The sequence below is a fragment of the Besnoitia besnoiti genome, chromosome XII (genome assembly GCF_002563875.1).
Source record: "Besnoitia besnoiti strain Bb-Ger1 chromosome XII, whole genome shotgun sequence".
Taxonomy (NCBI): domain Eukaryota; phylum Apicomplexa; class Conoidasida; order Eucoccidiorida; family Sarcocystidae; genus Besnoitia; species Besnoitia besnoiti.
This window is the reverse complement of record NC_042367.1, coordinates 165,439-180,972: the sequence shown is the minus strand read 5'-3', so window position 1 is coordinate 180,972 and position 15,534 is coordinate 165,439. Positions and strand designations below refer to the sequence as shown.

Here is a 15,534-nt window from a genome sequence, read left to right as displayed (position 1 = left end):
ATGACGAAGCGAGGAGGTGCATCATCGTTCGACTGCGTACACGCCGTACCGCCAGAGGTCTTTTCCGGAGCGGCGCAGAAACTACCGTCGACTCTTTTCAGTGCTGGACTCGCAAGATTGAGCCGGTAGCAGCGTGCGCTACAGCACTGCTAGCAAACCGATACTCTTATCGCTCCTGAGCAGGAATAAGAAGGACTCGTAAGAAACGTCTGTCATCGCGCAGTTGCTACACACACTGGGACTGCGTCTTCTATAACCAGCAGCCCTCTTGTCGTTTTCGGGGCTACGCTCGCGGTCAAAAAACGAAACCTCCATAAAGTTAAAAATATCGCCAGTGCCAGCTTGGAAGCGCACGAACGCGGTACGGGGATTGAGTGGAGGCGAGGCAGGGAACCTCGGAGCTCTCAGAGAGAGCTTCTCACCAGACGCTCTCGAGGCAACGTCATTTGGTTTCCTCGGTGGTCATGGCCGTACTGAAGAGGCTGGGCCACTTTTTGAACCGATTCAAGAAGTTGCTGGCCTCTGGATCCGCACTTCTCCTCTTAACACATGCCGAATGAGTCAAGTTTCCGTAAACGGTAGTTTCAGAAGTACTATGAAGCGGTGGAGTGACGACGCAGAGGTGCAGCTACACCTGCAAGGACAGGTCTTCATAGACAAGTGCGCTGACGACGCTTGTTCCTTCTGTTCTGAAGCTGTGCGAGGAACGTTTTGCCTTCTCCTTCGGGAAAACATATTTCACTCGAAAGCGATCCACGCCGAACGAGGCAGAGTCAGTTGGTGGAACGGACGGTTGCCGCACCGTCAGACGGAAGCAACCGGTACAATCCGTAGTCACGATACGTTCGAGTCAGCTGCCTGACTGGATCGACGGCGCATTGTCAACTTGTATTCCATCGTGCCGGATTCGCGTTTTTCTCGCTTCTTCTACAGGGCGGCGCGGCGTTTCCGCCAGGTTCTACGCGGACATAAAGTGCGCATTTCTGCGTTCAACCGTGAATCCTAGGCGCATGCCGCTCAAGGGAAAGCGCTTATGTTCTATGAAGTTAAGCTAGTTTCGCTGAACGCTGCAAAGAGCCAGCGCGAAGCTCTCGGACTCTTAGCGACATACGCTTCCACGAGGGATGAACGATCGGGAAGCTGCAGGCCCGGTCTGAAGCTGCGATTCCGCGGAATACACACACGCGTACACACGCACACAAAGTTCGTACTCATGGCCAGCTGCGCTACGGCCTCCATAGAAACGACAGGCCCCGCTTTGGGAGTGTGGATAGCAACAGTTGCTCGTTTCCGTACTCTGTCTGCCAAAGGCGTGCTCCCTTGTCGAGTGTCTACCTTGGTCTAGGCCTGATTCCGTGTCCTGCGGGTGGCAACTGCGCTCAGCGGAGCATCCTGCGGCGGTTGTCAGAAGGTACTGAACTGACAGTTCACTGGACTGACACCCCATGCCACTCTGGTAACGATGATGGTAAAAGCTGTTGAATCGCCAACGCAGAGCTCTAAGTCTTGCTTCCCAAAGATGTAGCGCCGCAGGGGGGGGGGGTCGAACGGGGGGGGGTGTTGGGGGTTGGGGGTTGATTCTGTTATAAGTGTCCGGCGGTAGCAGCTTCCAGGACGTGCCCGCAGGCGGAAGAACTCGCGAAGGCTGCAGAATCAGATTTCTCCTGCCTGATCGCAGCGCGCAAGCATCCGAGCTACTTTCTGTTCATTCGTAGCCAGGTTGATAAAGCGATTCCAGAGTGCGAAGGGTGCCTTTGTGTCTTCGCGAGGGCTCCGCGCGCCGTCTTGCCAGCGAGACGTGTCTCCGCCCGAGCGAGGTCACGCATGCATCGTGACGGCCCCACATGCTGTTGAGCTTCTTCTGAAAATCTCTCGAATAATGCAAGAAAAATCCGCTCCCCGGACTTGTCTGCTGCGCCGGATGCCGGTTCTTTTTGGAGTCTCTGTTCTTTGCAATGCGCCCTGAAGCCCCGCACAAGGGTTTCCGCATGCCCGAAGAACGTCGCCGTTGAGCGAGCACACCCGTTGCTTAACCCGGCTTTTTATTCCTCTGTCGTCAAGCAGGCCCTGCACACGTCTCTCCACCACGTCTGTTTACCCCGCTGCTGCTTACCGCGGCCTCGTTTCGTTTTTTTCTCGATCCTGTCTCCTTCTAGAGCAGGCAAAGCGCGCGCCGCAGGCGGGACTGCCAGGGCTGCATGCGCTGAGAATTCAGTCGGCTGTCTTGCGAAAAAGGGAACGCTCCGCTTCCCACTTTTCGCTCGATTCTGCGTCGGCCCCGCAGCCGGCTTTGCTCTCCCGTGCGGTCTCTTCGGGAAGGAACGACCCTGATGACTTCGCTGGCGCGCACCACTGCTTCGGCTCGAAACTCGGTTGTCTCCCGCTTCCATTTTGCCGCGTTTTCTTCTCCGTCCTCGCCCTCTTCCTCCCTCGCGTCCCTCAAGCGAGCCACTCAGAGCAGGAGGCGCTCTCCAGGCCACGGCGACAACCTCGTTTCCGATCGCAGCCTGTGGGCACGTACGCTGCCTGCGTCGCCGGCGCTGAGTCCCGAGCCTGTCTCCGCCCTTTCCCGCTCCAGGAGGCTTTTCCACGGCGCTCAGCGCGCGCTCTCCTCTTTTGTGCCTCCATTTCCTGGAGCCCAGGAACGCTTGGAAAGCGGCTTCCAAAATCACTCGCCGCTGACTCCAGTTCTCTCGCTCGAGAGGCCTCCCTCAGACGCACGAAGTCTTCAATCCCACGCTGTGGCTATGGCGGCTCCTTCCGCAATGACGTTCGAGGCACGTACGTCTTTGCACGCGCTCCTGCCCATCCGTAACGAGAGAGAGAAAGGGCGGAATGGACTCGTCACTGGCGTAGTCCCCGCCTCGTTAAGCCCCTCTGCGTGCACACAGCTTGTTTCAGCCGGAATGTATCTCATTCGCCAATCTCTAACTCTGCATGCACGCCGAATGCAGTCGCCGATAAACTGTTCGTGCCCCCTGCGTCGTTCGCGTACCTGTCTGCGCACACAAGACTGCGTAGATCTCTGTATCTCGCGTGTTTGTGTGGGGATGTATTTTTCTCTCTCTGTGCCCGTCCCTTTCTCTCGTTTTGGTCTTCCATGCCCCTCTGCAGTTTGAAATGAACGGCTCTATCGCGTGGAGCGCGCCTCTGTGCGCATCCCCGTTGTCTTCCTGCATCGTCTTCCCCTGCTTCGCCCTGCGCGGCTGCACGCTTTTTCTGGCTAGCTCGTCTCCGTTCTCGAGTGTCTCACCCCCTGCCTGCTCGAAAGGCGGCCTCTCTGTCGCCGCTGCTTTCCACCACAGCCTCTCCCTCTCTCTCTTGCGGCTGTTTCCCTCAGCAGCAGGTTCCCTCAACTGGGAGTTTCTTCCTCGCTCCCTTTCTTGCCTTTGCGCGTGTCTAGCCCTCGCTGTCCTTCGCCTTCTGTCTCCGTGCAGCGCCCGCAACTGGTTGCGTGCGTGTCGCGTTGCCTGCAGTGCCTGAGCGCCCCGACTTCCCCAAAGAAGAGGAAAAGATCCTCGAAGAATGGAGAGCGAAAAAGACCTTCCAGCGCTCGCTCGAGATGTCGAAAGGAAAGCCGGTCTTCACCTTCTACGATGGACCCCCCTTCGCCACCGGCCTGCCTCACTACGGGCACATCCTTGCAGGGACGATTAAGGTCAGAGTCTCGGACACGCCCGGTAGTTTTACGCTGACTACGACGCGGATGACGTATTTGGCTGCCTCTCTGTCCACGTCCATCTATGCCTGTCTACCTGCCTAGATCCATCTGTCTCGATCTGTCTGTTCTTCGACGTGACTGTCCAAATACGGACGCGTCTGGTGATCGACACTGCGTCTGCGAGTGTGTGGCTGTATCTGTATTTGTCAACGCTTCCGCTGCACGGTTCGCTTCTTGTCTGCCGTCTCCGCCGACTGGGGGCTTCGACGCGTCGTGTCTGGCCTCGAGCGGGATGCAGCTCGCTCAGCGCGGCGTCTGCGCCCCCGCCTGCCGGCGCCGCGCTTTCTTCTGCTCTGCGCCGCGGATTTGCGAACTTTTTCGGCTCTTGCCGCTACTCTCCCGGCGTCACACTGGGGCCTCTCAAGCGTTTAGAGTTTTCCTCCACTTCCCCTCCATTCACTTTTTTCCCGTTCTTTCCAGGATGTAGTGACGCGGTATGCGCACCAGACGGGTCACCACGTCGACCGGCGCTTCGGCTGGGATTGCCACGGCCTGCCGGTGGAGTTCGAAATCGACAAGAGCCTGGGCATCACAAGTCGTCACGAAATCATCGAGATGGGAATCGATAAATACAACGAGAAATGCAGGTCGGTCGCCCAAATAGCCCGAAAAAGACGCGGGCAAACGGCCCGCCAAGCCTCCGCCAGATCGGGGCTTGGCGGGGGGGGGGGGGGGGGGGGGGGGCAAGGCCTCACGCACAAGCCCGCGGCCGCAAGAGCGGGGAGAGGGTTTACCGATTGCACGGCAAAGTGTGACTTGCAGTCGACTCTGCGTTCTCTTCTGCGCTGCGCGTGCGACTCTTCTTCAGGTCCATCGTCATGCGCTACGCGAACGAGTGGCGCAGTGTCGTCGGTGAGCGAATTCGCTCGAGTTCGATTGCTGTTTTTTCCCTCCTGCATGCGCTCTCGACTGGCCCTGCGGGGTCCTCGGCGCGGCGGTTCCACGCGGCATCGTTTAAAAACCTCAAGCCGCGTCTTCTGCCTTGTGCGAACTCGTGCTGCGCGGGCGGCGGCCTTGCCCTTCTCTCGCCTGTTTGTCGCTTCGCGCTGGCGTCTTTCTCTGCTTTTTCCGCGGCTGCCGGGTTGGGTTCGAGTCGTTACCTCGCCGAGGGACGCGCTCTGCGGCGTAGGGTGAGGCCTGCTGCGGCGGCCTCCGCTGGAGCGGGAGTGGTTCGGTTTGTTTGTCTCCGCAGAGCGCATGGGGCGTTGGATTGACTTCGACAACGACTACAAGACACTGGACACGAACTTCATGGAGACCGTCTGGTGGGTGTTCAAGCAGCTCTTCGACAAAGGCTACGTGTACCGCGCGAACAAAATCATGCCCTTCTCTACCGCCTGCAGCACGCCGCTCTCCAACTTCGAGGCCAACCAGAACTACAAAGACGTCAAGGATCCCTCCATCGTCGTCGCATTCACGTGAGCCTGGCGCAGGAGAAACGAGGGAAACTGCGGCGGCGCAGCAGGCTGCCAGATGGCGGGGCGGAGGCGCTGGCTTCGAGGAGATGGGGGGACGGGAGGAGGGCGGCCGGGACGGCTTCCTAGATGACCTTCGAAGAGCAGCGGCGTGTGGTTTGAGCCTCCCAGTCTCGGAAAAGGCGGGCGGAGCGGAGGGAGAGGGGGCTATCGAGGGATTCCGGTGAACTTCCGCGAAGACGCCTGGCAGAGCCGGGCGTTCAGCACGAGGCGGGGTCAGGGAGGCTCTGGGCTCTCGGGCATGCGGAACGCCTGTGCGCCTAGCGGAGGTTGCGAACGAAGCATGGAGTCCCTCGCACTCGCGCCTGCGTCGTGCTTCATGTGCTGTACCGGGGAGCTCCGCTTTGTTGTCAGTGTCCAGCACTACCTGGGGCTCGACAACGATTCCGTCTACTAACTTCCGCGCAAACGTGATTACCGTGATACTGAGCTCCAACTCTTTTAGCTTTCTCAAGCACTTCAGTGGAGTTCTTCAGTGGAGTTCTGTTGATCTGCACTCGTTTGCTTGATGGCTACTGTCGGTTTTTTTCGGTTTTCTTTTCAGCTGCGTCGAGGACAACAGCGCCGGCGTGCCGGTCGACTTCCTCGCCTGGACGACGACGCCGTGGACGCTTCCTTCCAACTTGGCGCTCTGCGTCAACCCCGAGCTGACGTATCTGCAGCTCCGCCACAAAGCCTCCAACAGGTATTTCCTTTCGCGGCGCATTCCTGTCGTCTGTTGCCTGCCGGCTCTGCCGAAGCCTCGTTTCGGCGCGAGCTCTGTGGCGTTTGCGCGTCCGCCCCGCAAGCGGGCACGTCGCTGCTTCTTTCCCTCTCCTGATCGACTTTTCGCAGGTTCGCCTTCGCGCTCGTTGTGAAATCCTTCGCGTTGATATCTGCGTTTGCTTCCTCTGTCGGTTGATTTGAAAGGCTTTTCCTCGGTGTGCACTTCCTTGCGCGTGCCTGCAGAGACTGGGTCCTCTGCGAGTCGCGCGTGGACTGGCTGCTGAAGCAGGTGAGTGCTTTGTTTTTTGTTTTCGCCTTTTTTTATTTACCTTTTTTCCTCTTAATAGCTCAAGGCTGTGCTGCACCGGCGCTAAACACTGCCTTGTTTTGTTTTTCCCCGTCTTTTACAGATGAAATTGGACCTTGAGAAGGACTTTGAAGTTGTCGACCGCTTCCCGGGCGCTGCCTTGAAGGGTGAGCGATGAGATCAAAAAACAGTAAATTAAGAGACATGCTGGAAATCGGAATTGAACTGATAACTCAAGATCTTCAGTCCTTTGCCCTACCATTGAGCTATTTAATCTTAATAAGTAATACCATTATTACCCTTAACTCTATCAAAAAAACGGCACGGGGCTGTGTTCGCTTGAGAGAGTGTGCCAGCAGAACACCGTCGACGAGAAGCGGATCCCCGAAGACTGAGGCAAATGCCACACAGGGAAGAGGAAGAAAATTCCTGCAAAGAAAGAGCGTACATGCCGATGATTATAGCGAACACACGTGGAGCAGTGAGACGATTCGGCGATGCCGTGCCGCAGCGAGGGAACTGGAGAGATGCGGACACGCCGGTGTGCCTGCGGTTTGTGTGTTTCTGCGATCTTCAACAGGGAAGAAGTACAGGCCTTTGTTTGAATTCTTCAACGCCGAGCCGCGCGACGGCAAGAAGATCATCACTTTCCGCGGCACTGGATTCCGCATTCTCGCAGACAACTACGTGTCCGACGACTCAGGTGAAAACTTGTCTAAAATCGAAGAGAAAGGCCGCCTTTTTGGCAAAGCTGCCTGCACGAGGCTATGCGTTTACGACATGTGCAGCCTCCCGACGAACGCAAGCCAACACAGAAGTTACAGGTCTGCGTGATATGCGGTAATAGATTCACTCCTCTGGTCTTCTTTTCGCGTGCTTTTCCTGGGAGGGCGTGTAGGCGACCCGCCTTCATCTTCACACAGATGCGGCTTTTCGTTTCGCGGTTTCTTCGCAGTTCTCTCTTTTCTCACATTCGTCGTCCCCGGCTCTCTCTGCGTCTCGGGTTTGTTTTCAGGAACGGGTATTGTGCACTGCGCGCCCGCATTCGGCGAGGACGATTTCCGCGTGTGCATGGAGCAGGGGTGAGTTTTCAAAGGCTCGCTTCTCTTCAGCTCTGTCTGCCCTTCAACGCCTGTCTGCACTTTCGTCTCCGCAGCCATTCCGCCGTTTCTTCTGGCGATTCAGCGCACCCTCTCGCTCTCTAGCGCTCGCAAGGTGCGCGCTGTTCTGGCGTGAGAGATGCATTGATGGATTGCCCTGCTCGCCCTTCCCAAGAGCGAGAGAAAACAAAGACCCTCGCGCGTGTGCCAGAGTCTTGCGCGGTGTCTCTGCCCCGTCGCGGCGGCCGGCTTTCTCTGCGCGCCTCCACTTTGCGCGGCTCGTGCGCGACTTTTTTTTCAGCGTGATTGCGCAGGGGGGACCGCTGGCGTGTCCAGTCGACGACAACGGCCTGATGACGGCGGAGGTGGGCGAGGAACTCGCAGGCCTGTACATCAAGGAGGCAGACAAAGTGGTGAAGAAGCTGCTCAAAGCGGACGGAAGGCTGTTGGTGAACGCGGACTGCGTTCACTCGTATCCGCACTGCTGGCGCAGCGAGACGCCGCTGATTTACCGCGCAGTCCCTTCCTGGTTCGTCCGCGTGGAGCCGCTGCGCGAGCGCCTCGTGAGAGCGAACGAAGAGACCTACTGGGTGCCTGCATTCGTGAAGGAAAAGCGCTTCAAAAACTGGCTCGCGGACGCCCGCGACTGGTGCGTCTCTCGCAACCGCTTCTGGGGCACGCCCATCCCCCTGTGGACGAACGAAGACTTCTCTCAAATCGTCTGCATCGGTGAGCCGCGCCCGCGAGTGCGCGCACGTACATGTAAATGGATACATACATACATAGACAAGTTGGTAGAGTGATAGATGGGTGAAGCTGCCTGCTTGCGAGGAAGGCGCGAACGACGCGCGCCGCCCGGCGCTTGGGAGCGGATCGAGAGGCCGCGAGCGGGAGGGAAGTCGAGAGTAATCGCAGCAAATGTAAACGGCTTGCGATTTTTTCTACTAAAAAAAAAACTGGGCTGGTGACGCAGGCGTGGCGGCCAGGCCTTCGCTGGGACAGGCAGGGGGGTTAGCGCCGCGGGCCTCGGAGCCTTCACGGGGCTTGTGTGTCCCTGCCGGCGCTGTGCTGCTGCGGCTCTCAGGAAGCCTCGAAGAACTTCAGAAGTACACCGACAAGGAGCTGACCGACATCCACAGACACTTCATTGACGACATCGTCATCCCCGATCCCCGCGGCGACGCCTACCCTCCTCTGAAGCGCGTTCCTGAGGTAAAAAATAAAGAGAACAGGCAGACCTGCGAGGGCGGTGAAGGGCTCACGGCGAGGTCGACTGTCGCTCGCGCCTCTGGCCCCGGAATGCGGCTTGGCATAACGTTGAAACCTAGGAGATGCATAGGAATTTTTCAAATATACGCCGGACACCACTATACTTCGTGCTCTTGACATGATGGTCATGAATGAAATGCACAAGAGAACTTGGATCCGGTAAACAAAAGCCTTCTACGATTCGATGTATTCTGGTGGTAGTTTACTTCTGCAACGTCTCTTCTGGCTCTTCAGACTTGTTTTCTTCGCTCGAGAGTTGCCCAGACAGCCGTGGTGCTCGCCGTGGGTAGCCTGCAGCTTCTTTGAGACAGCCGCTGAATGCACGCGCCTGCTGTAGGTGAGAATTGCGGCGCGGTGGATTTATCGCGAATTTCCTGCGTTTTTTGGTTCCTGGGGTTCTGCGCAGGTGTTTGACTGCTGGTTTGAGAGTGGCTCGATGCCATACGGACAGATCCACTACCCCTTCGAAAACAACGAAGTGGTAAGCACGCGACGGAAAAAAAAGCGACTGCGAGAGGCCGGCGAGACCCAAAACACACTCGCATTACGCATAATACACCTCCTGCCTCGCGCGGCTGCAAAACTGCGAAGGAAGCCTGGAAAAACCAGCGGCGTCGAGCGAGACAGTCGCACTCACGCGATCCAGATCGGTAGTCAGGACGACGGAGGAATTTGATACGAGCCGACAAAAGGGGGGAGGGACTGCCTTCTTGCAAACCGCAGTGTGGCAGCGAGGAGGTGAAATCGAGAGAAAAAAATGTAGAAGGCCCAGAGGGGGGGAGGGAGGCCTAAGCCCTTCTAGTTTAAAACGCGCGCGGCCGCCGCGGCGCCTTGTGTACGTCGTGCTGGCGTCTGCTGGGGAGGGGGCTATGCGAAGCGGCGATTCCTGTCTTTTTTCAGTTTGAAAAAGGTTTTCCTGCCGACTTCATCGCGGAAGGTCTAGATCAGACCCGCGGCTGGTTTTACACGCTCATGGTGATCAGCACGGCGCTCTACGATAAGCCGCCCTTCAAGAACCTGATCGTGAACGGTGAGAAAACTTTGGGTGCCGAAGACAACGACAGCTCCAACGGTAGCATGACTGAACTGCATACCAGTTGTTATGATGACGCGTTTATCGCCAAGCGCATCATCACTCGCGTAGAGAGAGTCGTAAGTATTCCGAAGAGTCTCACATTAAGAAGGCGACGAGGGCGCGCAGGCGGCTTCGACTTTTTTCAAAGTGCCGCATTGCCCGCCAGCCTCCCATACTGTAGAGCCAGAGGGGGGGGTTGCTGGTGGGGTCGGCGGCCTCGCCGCGTCGCCTCTGCCGGTTGAGGCGAGCGTTTTTTCTCGCCTGCGCGGCGGCGGTCTTGGTGTCTGTCTGTCGTAGCCCCCTTTGGCCTCCTCTAGCGCTTCTCGTTGGAAAACGCCTGGCGCAGCGTGCGTTTTAGCGTGTTGCGCGGGCACCGGTTGCGCGGCGTGAGTTGTTTTTCTTTTTTCAGGCCTGGTGCTGGCTGCGGACGGGCGCAAGATGAGCAAGCGCCTGCGGAACTACCCTGATCCGATGGAAGTCGTTCACGCGCACGGGGCGGACGCGCTGCGGCTTTACCTCGTGAACTCGCCGGTAGTCAAGGCGGAGACGCTGCGCTTCCGGACGGAGGGCGTGAAGGACGTCGTGAAGGACGTGCTGCTCCCATGGTTCCACGCGTGCAGGTCGGTTTGAACTTCTCGATTTCCAGGCTGCAGCTCGCAGGAGATTGGGCACCTGGCGCAAGAGGCAGATGCGTGCACAGCGGAGGCCAAATGAACTGGAATATCGACGGCTCAACTCGCGTTTTGTCTCGACTACTTGGGGGTCAGGGGGGGGGGGGGGGGGGGGGGGGGGGGGGCTAAACGACTCAACGACTGAATTCCCGTCTTACCGCCGGTACCCCGCCGCTTTCTTCTCAGGTTTTTTGTGCAAGAGGCAATCCGCTTCGAGACGTCTGGCGCGCACAAGTTCCAACCCTGCAAGCCCTCCGCGCTGAAGGCCAAGGGCAACAGCATGGATCGCTGGATTCTCTCGTCGACTCAAAGTCTCGTCAAGGTGCGCGCTCCACTGCCTGTGTTCGGAGCCGCCCGCCACATCCCATTTCTCTGCGCTCTCTCTCTACATATATATATATATGTATATACATATCTACATATATGTATGCGTATATATATATATATATATATATATGCTTGTACACTCATATATATATATGTAATTTGGGCACTGTGGCGTTTCACAATGGTGGAGGCGGCGATTGCAACTTTGCTCAGTCAACTTTTATCGACTTCCAGTTCAGGCAGGCGTTCCACGGGCTCGTACGTGGCAGAAACTGAGCGGACGCGCACACGGGAGGGCGAATGCATGCTGACGCCCTCTCTAGATTCCGAAAAATCTTTTTCTGTCAATGCATTTTAGATATGTATACCTAAACGGCGCATTCCTTCATCTATTCTGTTGCGGTGCGACAGCGGTGCATCCGATGGCTTTGCGCCATAAGGCACGCTGCGGCTCAGAAGCGTTCGATTCCTTTTTCTCGCTAAGAACGATTGTGTCGAAATCCAGAGTCCTCCGGCGTGAGACAAAATTGGCGTTCGATCCGTCACTCTGGGTTTTTTTCGTCCTTGTTTTCGCCTGCAGTTCGTTCATCAAGAAATGCAAGCCTACCGTCTCTACACGGTGATTCCGAGACTTCTGCATTTCCTTGATCAACTGACCAACTGGTGAGGCAGTGCAGGGAGAGAAGAGCGAAAGCGGGAACGGAAGGGAGGAAGCAGCGCCGCTGCAAGCTGCGCTAGCCCTTTTATTCATTTTTTCGCATTTTTTCTGATTATTTTTCCAGGTACGTGAGGCTGAACCGCGACCGCATGCGAGGGGCGATGGGCGACGACGAGGCCGCGACGTCTCTCCAAACTCTGTTCGACGTTCTCTTGACAACTGTGCTGTGCATGGTGAGAAAGCAAAAGCCTGAAGCGCAAATGTCATCTTTCAGCGTCCAGGGGAGACACATTCGGCGAATCTGCTGCTCTGTTCGCCTTCTCATGCTCTCTGTCTCTGTTCTCTCTCACATCATGAACTACCATATATATATGTATATTATTTATGTTGTGTGTCGTTGTTTATTCTTGCAGTGTGCGAGTCAAGAGTAATCCCATATATATATATGTATAGGCCTATGTACGTCTGTAATATCTCGATGCTACTACAAGATCGAAGAGGACATTTCTGGCGGCGCACCTTGTGAGGCTTATAGATTCGTATATACATATATGTATATGTATATGTGTGAGTCTCCTTCGTTGAGCGGTTGCTGGAGTCGAATGATGCGCGGCTGCGTCGCGTATCTTCGCGTTGCCACTCGCGTTCGTTTGGCGATGAGCTCGTTTCGTGCGGCTTGGACTTTCTCAGGCTCCGCTGACGCCTTTCATGTCGGAGCTGCTGTATCAAACGCTCAAGCGCGCGCTGCCGGCGGCTCACCCGCTGCTGGCGGAAAGCGTTCACTTCTTGATGCTCCCCGCAGTCGCCGAGGACGTCTTGGACAGCACGATCGAGCGGCAGATGGGACGCATGCAGACGGGTAAAAAAATTCCAACCACCGCGCGTCTCTCCTGCCGGCCCTTTGGGCGATTTTTTTTGGATGCTTCTGCGACGTCGTAGTCGGCAATTCCCATCAGACTACCCTGGTGTGCGCGTGCGTGAGTCAGATCCGAACTGCCTGCGGACTTGCGTGAAACGGCGAAGAGACGTCTGTGTCGCGCCTTTTTTCTCGCCTGGCCTCTTCTGCGTTGGAGCTGTCGTTTCGTGCTTCGTGCTTCTTGAGCTTTTGACTGTTTTCAGTCATCAACCTGGGACGCGCCATGCGCGAGCGTCAGCGCGTGCCGGTCAAGACGCCAGTTCGCTGCCTCACCGTGCTGCACGCCGACTCCGAGTACATCTCCGACATCCAAGAACTTGAAGCCTACGTGAAGGTAACTTCTGTAAACCTCACCCAGGCCTTTCAGAGCGTTTCTTCTCATGTCATATACCCGTTTATGTAGGTTATTCGGCGCCCATCGGGAGATAGCCACAAATCTATATATATATATATATATATATATATATATATATATATATGTTGGTGTTTTTGCGTACAAGCATCACAGCAGTCAGGGGCATCCACGGCGGGCACCAGTAGAAGACGATTGGCTAGAGATGCGCCGTGAGGTTTTCGGCGCGACACTTTCAGCTGCGTAGTGTTCCCACATTTGTTCGTTTCGCGTCACAGAGAGTGCGCTATTTTTGTGTCGTTTTCTGGTGTGAGCGACCTTGCGTGTCTCATCTTTGCACTTTGGCTGCCGCGGCGACCACAGGGACTCTGGCTGTTTTCTTCGACAGTTTCTACGGCTGTCCCCCCAGTGGACGTCTCGCTCCAGGACGTTTGTTTCATGTGTTTCTGCTTCAAAAGCCTGCTCCGCTTGGTCGTGTGCGCTTCCTGTGTCCATTCGCCCGTGCGGGACGTCCGTTTTTCCGGTTTTCTCAGGAGGAGCTGAACCTGATTGAGCTCGAAGTGAGCAACGACAAGAGCGGCGTGGTGCTGTCGGCTGCGCCGAACTTCAAGCGCCTCGGCGCTCGCGTCGGCAAGGATATGCGCGCGATTCAGCAGGCCGTCCAGAATCTATCGCACGCAGACTTGGAGAAGTTTGAGCAGACGGGCACCCTCCGGCTGCTGGACGGCAAGCACGAGCTAGGCCCCGAGGACCTTACGCTGCAGCGAACGCTCAAAAAGAGCGAAGAAAACCCCCATCTCGTCGTGGAGGGCGACAAGTATGAGGCGCCGCGACGCCCGCAGCCACTGGCGGCGTGTGGAGTCGTGTCCACGCAAATATAAATGCGCGTGGCTGTCGATGCATCTCCACTTATCTGTCTGTCGACAAATATGCATCCGAGCTAGTACGAATGCATGCAACCACGCACATGTGTCCAGATTCATTTACTGACGCAAACAGAGTGGGAAACGCAGGTGCGTATATGCATATTCATATGTGCCGTGCGTCTAGTGAAGCCCCCTCTGGATGAATCTGCCCTGCTTCGGAGTCGGGTGAAGCCAGTTTCAGTGAGGTCTTTCGCTGCGTTTTTGCTCAGCTCCGTCATGGTCTTCATGGACTTCACGCCTGACGACTCGCTGCAGCGAAAGGCCGTGGCTCGCGAGGTAAGATTCTAATTTTTCTGCACTTGTTTCGAGCCGCTTGTGGGTTAGACGCGCTGACGTGGTTGTAGTCATTTTCTGGCATTCCAATACCATATATATATATATATGTTAGTATTTGTATCAGTGTTTACATGTAGGGTACTGAGCATTCATCTTCTCTTTCCCTGGGTTCGATTTGCTGGGGCGTTTTCAGGTAGCGAACCGCGTGCAGAAGCTCAGGAAGGAGGTAAGTTTTCTCAAAACAGTATTTTCCCTTCACCTGTTCGGTATTTCTCAACCGGCCGTCTCAATGCCTAATGTACATGTGTTGAGAGGTATATCCGCTGCGCTGCCAATACCTGTATACATATATATATATATATATATATATATATATATATATATATATATGTATGTAGCGACCTGACTCACATACCGGCGCATGCGTCTCGGCAGCCAGTTAGCTGAAATTTATTATATTTCGTTATACGTACGGATTCAACTGGTGTGCGATGCACTCGATCCGGAAACTGCGGTTGGTCAACCCGGGCGCAGGCGATTCGTCCAGCTACCGACTACTACGTGCTCCTCTCCATAAGCATAGATATATATATGCAGATACATGTATGTAGGTGGTTGTGGCGTGCCTGTATTGAGGCGTCTTTTCCGCGTGCCTGGTGGGTCCGTGTGTTGCCCAGCACAACTTGAGTCAGACGGACCGCGTGGAGATGCACGCGTTTAGCGTCGACGCGGATTTCCATTCTCTGTTGAAGGAGGAGTCGGCGTACATCGCCAAATGTCTGCGCCGCGACCTGCATCTGCTGGAGGGCTCGCCGCAAGCGAATGGCGACGGCACGATGCTCTGCCACGAAGAGATGGAAGTCTCTGGAAAGCCGCTCACGGTCGTCTTCGTTCGAAACTAAACAGAGCGAACGTGGCGACAAGACAGCGCCGCGAGCCCCAAAGATGCTCTCTCTCTGTCGCCTGCAGAGACACGGCGAAGGAGTTTGTATCTCTCGGCGCTGCGTTGCCGCAGCTCTGCGTCCGCCGGCGCAGAGCCCAAGGCGTGAAGACTAGCCATGCTCGGGAGTCAGTTTGAGACTTTTTGGTTCCCGCCGACCCACTGCGCACCTTTCTGTAGCGTGCTGATTTGTGACATAGGTAGGTTGATACGGCGAGTCTGCACCTGCCCCTGTGTGCGGCGGACTGCTGCGCCGAGGCGTGGCCGCGGAGCTGCGCGTGTGCGCGTGGAGCGATCGCGCAGAGGTTTTCGCAGAAACATTTTGTCGCCATGCTTGTCTGTCCTCTGGTCGCTGCCGCGCTTCAATGAGCTGCTTCGAAGACGACAAACTGAAAGGCGCTCACCGCATTCATCACTCCGCCCCAGGCCGCGAGAGGGACTGCGGCAACCGGAGACGCAGTAATCGAACTGAAGGTGCTTTCGGCCTCGAAGGGGGAGAATGCGCTGCGTAGCTGTTGACTCACTCACCGCCAGCGGCTAGAAAAATGGTTACGAAAAACGCCTACACTTCCACACAGTCGGCTCAGAGAACAGACACTGCCGCAACCAAGGGCGCAGGGAGCGAGTAGAAAAATTTCCCGTCCGTTTCAAGGCAGTGAAGTCTGCGCGCTCATAGCGGTGAGGCTCTGCGCACGCACGATGAAAAATCCGTTTAATCACCGAGAGCCAAGACAACGCGAGATAGAGTTAACGGGCCTCTCCGGTCTCCGCGAGCACCAAGCACCACTCGCTCGCTATTTAAAATATGGAAAGATT

At 56.3% G+C, this 15,534-nt stretch overlaps 1 protein-coding gene across 1 annotated transcript; it reads left to right on the top strand.

The window, feature by feature from the left end:
- Positions 1 to 2,330: 2,330 nt before the first annotated feature.
- Positions 2,331 to 14,680, top strand: BESB_022360 (isoleucyl-tRNA synthetase family protein; the record flags this gene model as incomplete). Its single annotated transcript, XM_029360938.1, has 24 exons — positions 2,331 to 2,781; positions 3,477 to 3,658; positions 4,142 to 4,308; positions 4,530 to 4,573; positions 4,914 to 5,139; positions 5,741 to 5,881; positions 6,145 to 6,190; positions 6,312 to 6,375; positions 6,789 to 6,911; positions 7,224 to 7,290; positions 7,610 to 8,037; positions 8,393 to 8,520; positions 8,984 to 9,058; positions 9,478 to 9,607; positions 10,062 to 10,272; positions 10,510 to 10,645; positions 11,231 to 11,313; positions 11,433 to 11,541; positions 11,999 to 12,167; positions 12,428 to 12,558; positions 13,110 to 13,393; positions 13,712 to 13,778; positions 13,972 to 14,004; positions 14,456 to 14,680. 24 exons carry the CDS (start codon positions 2,331 to 2,333, stop codon positions 14,678 to 14,680), a joined length of 3,720 nt encoding a protein of 1,239 aa, XP_029215753.1.
- Positions 14,681 to 15,534: the final 854 nt, after the last annotated feature.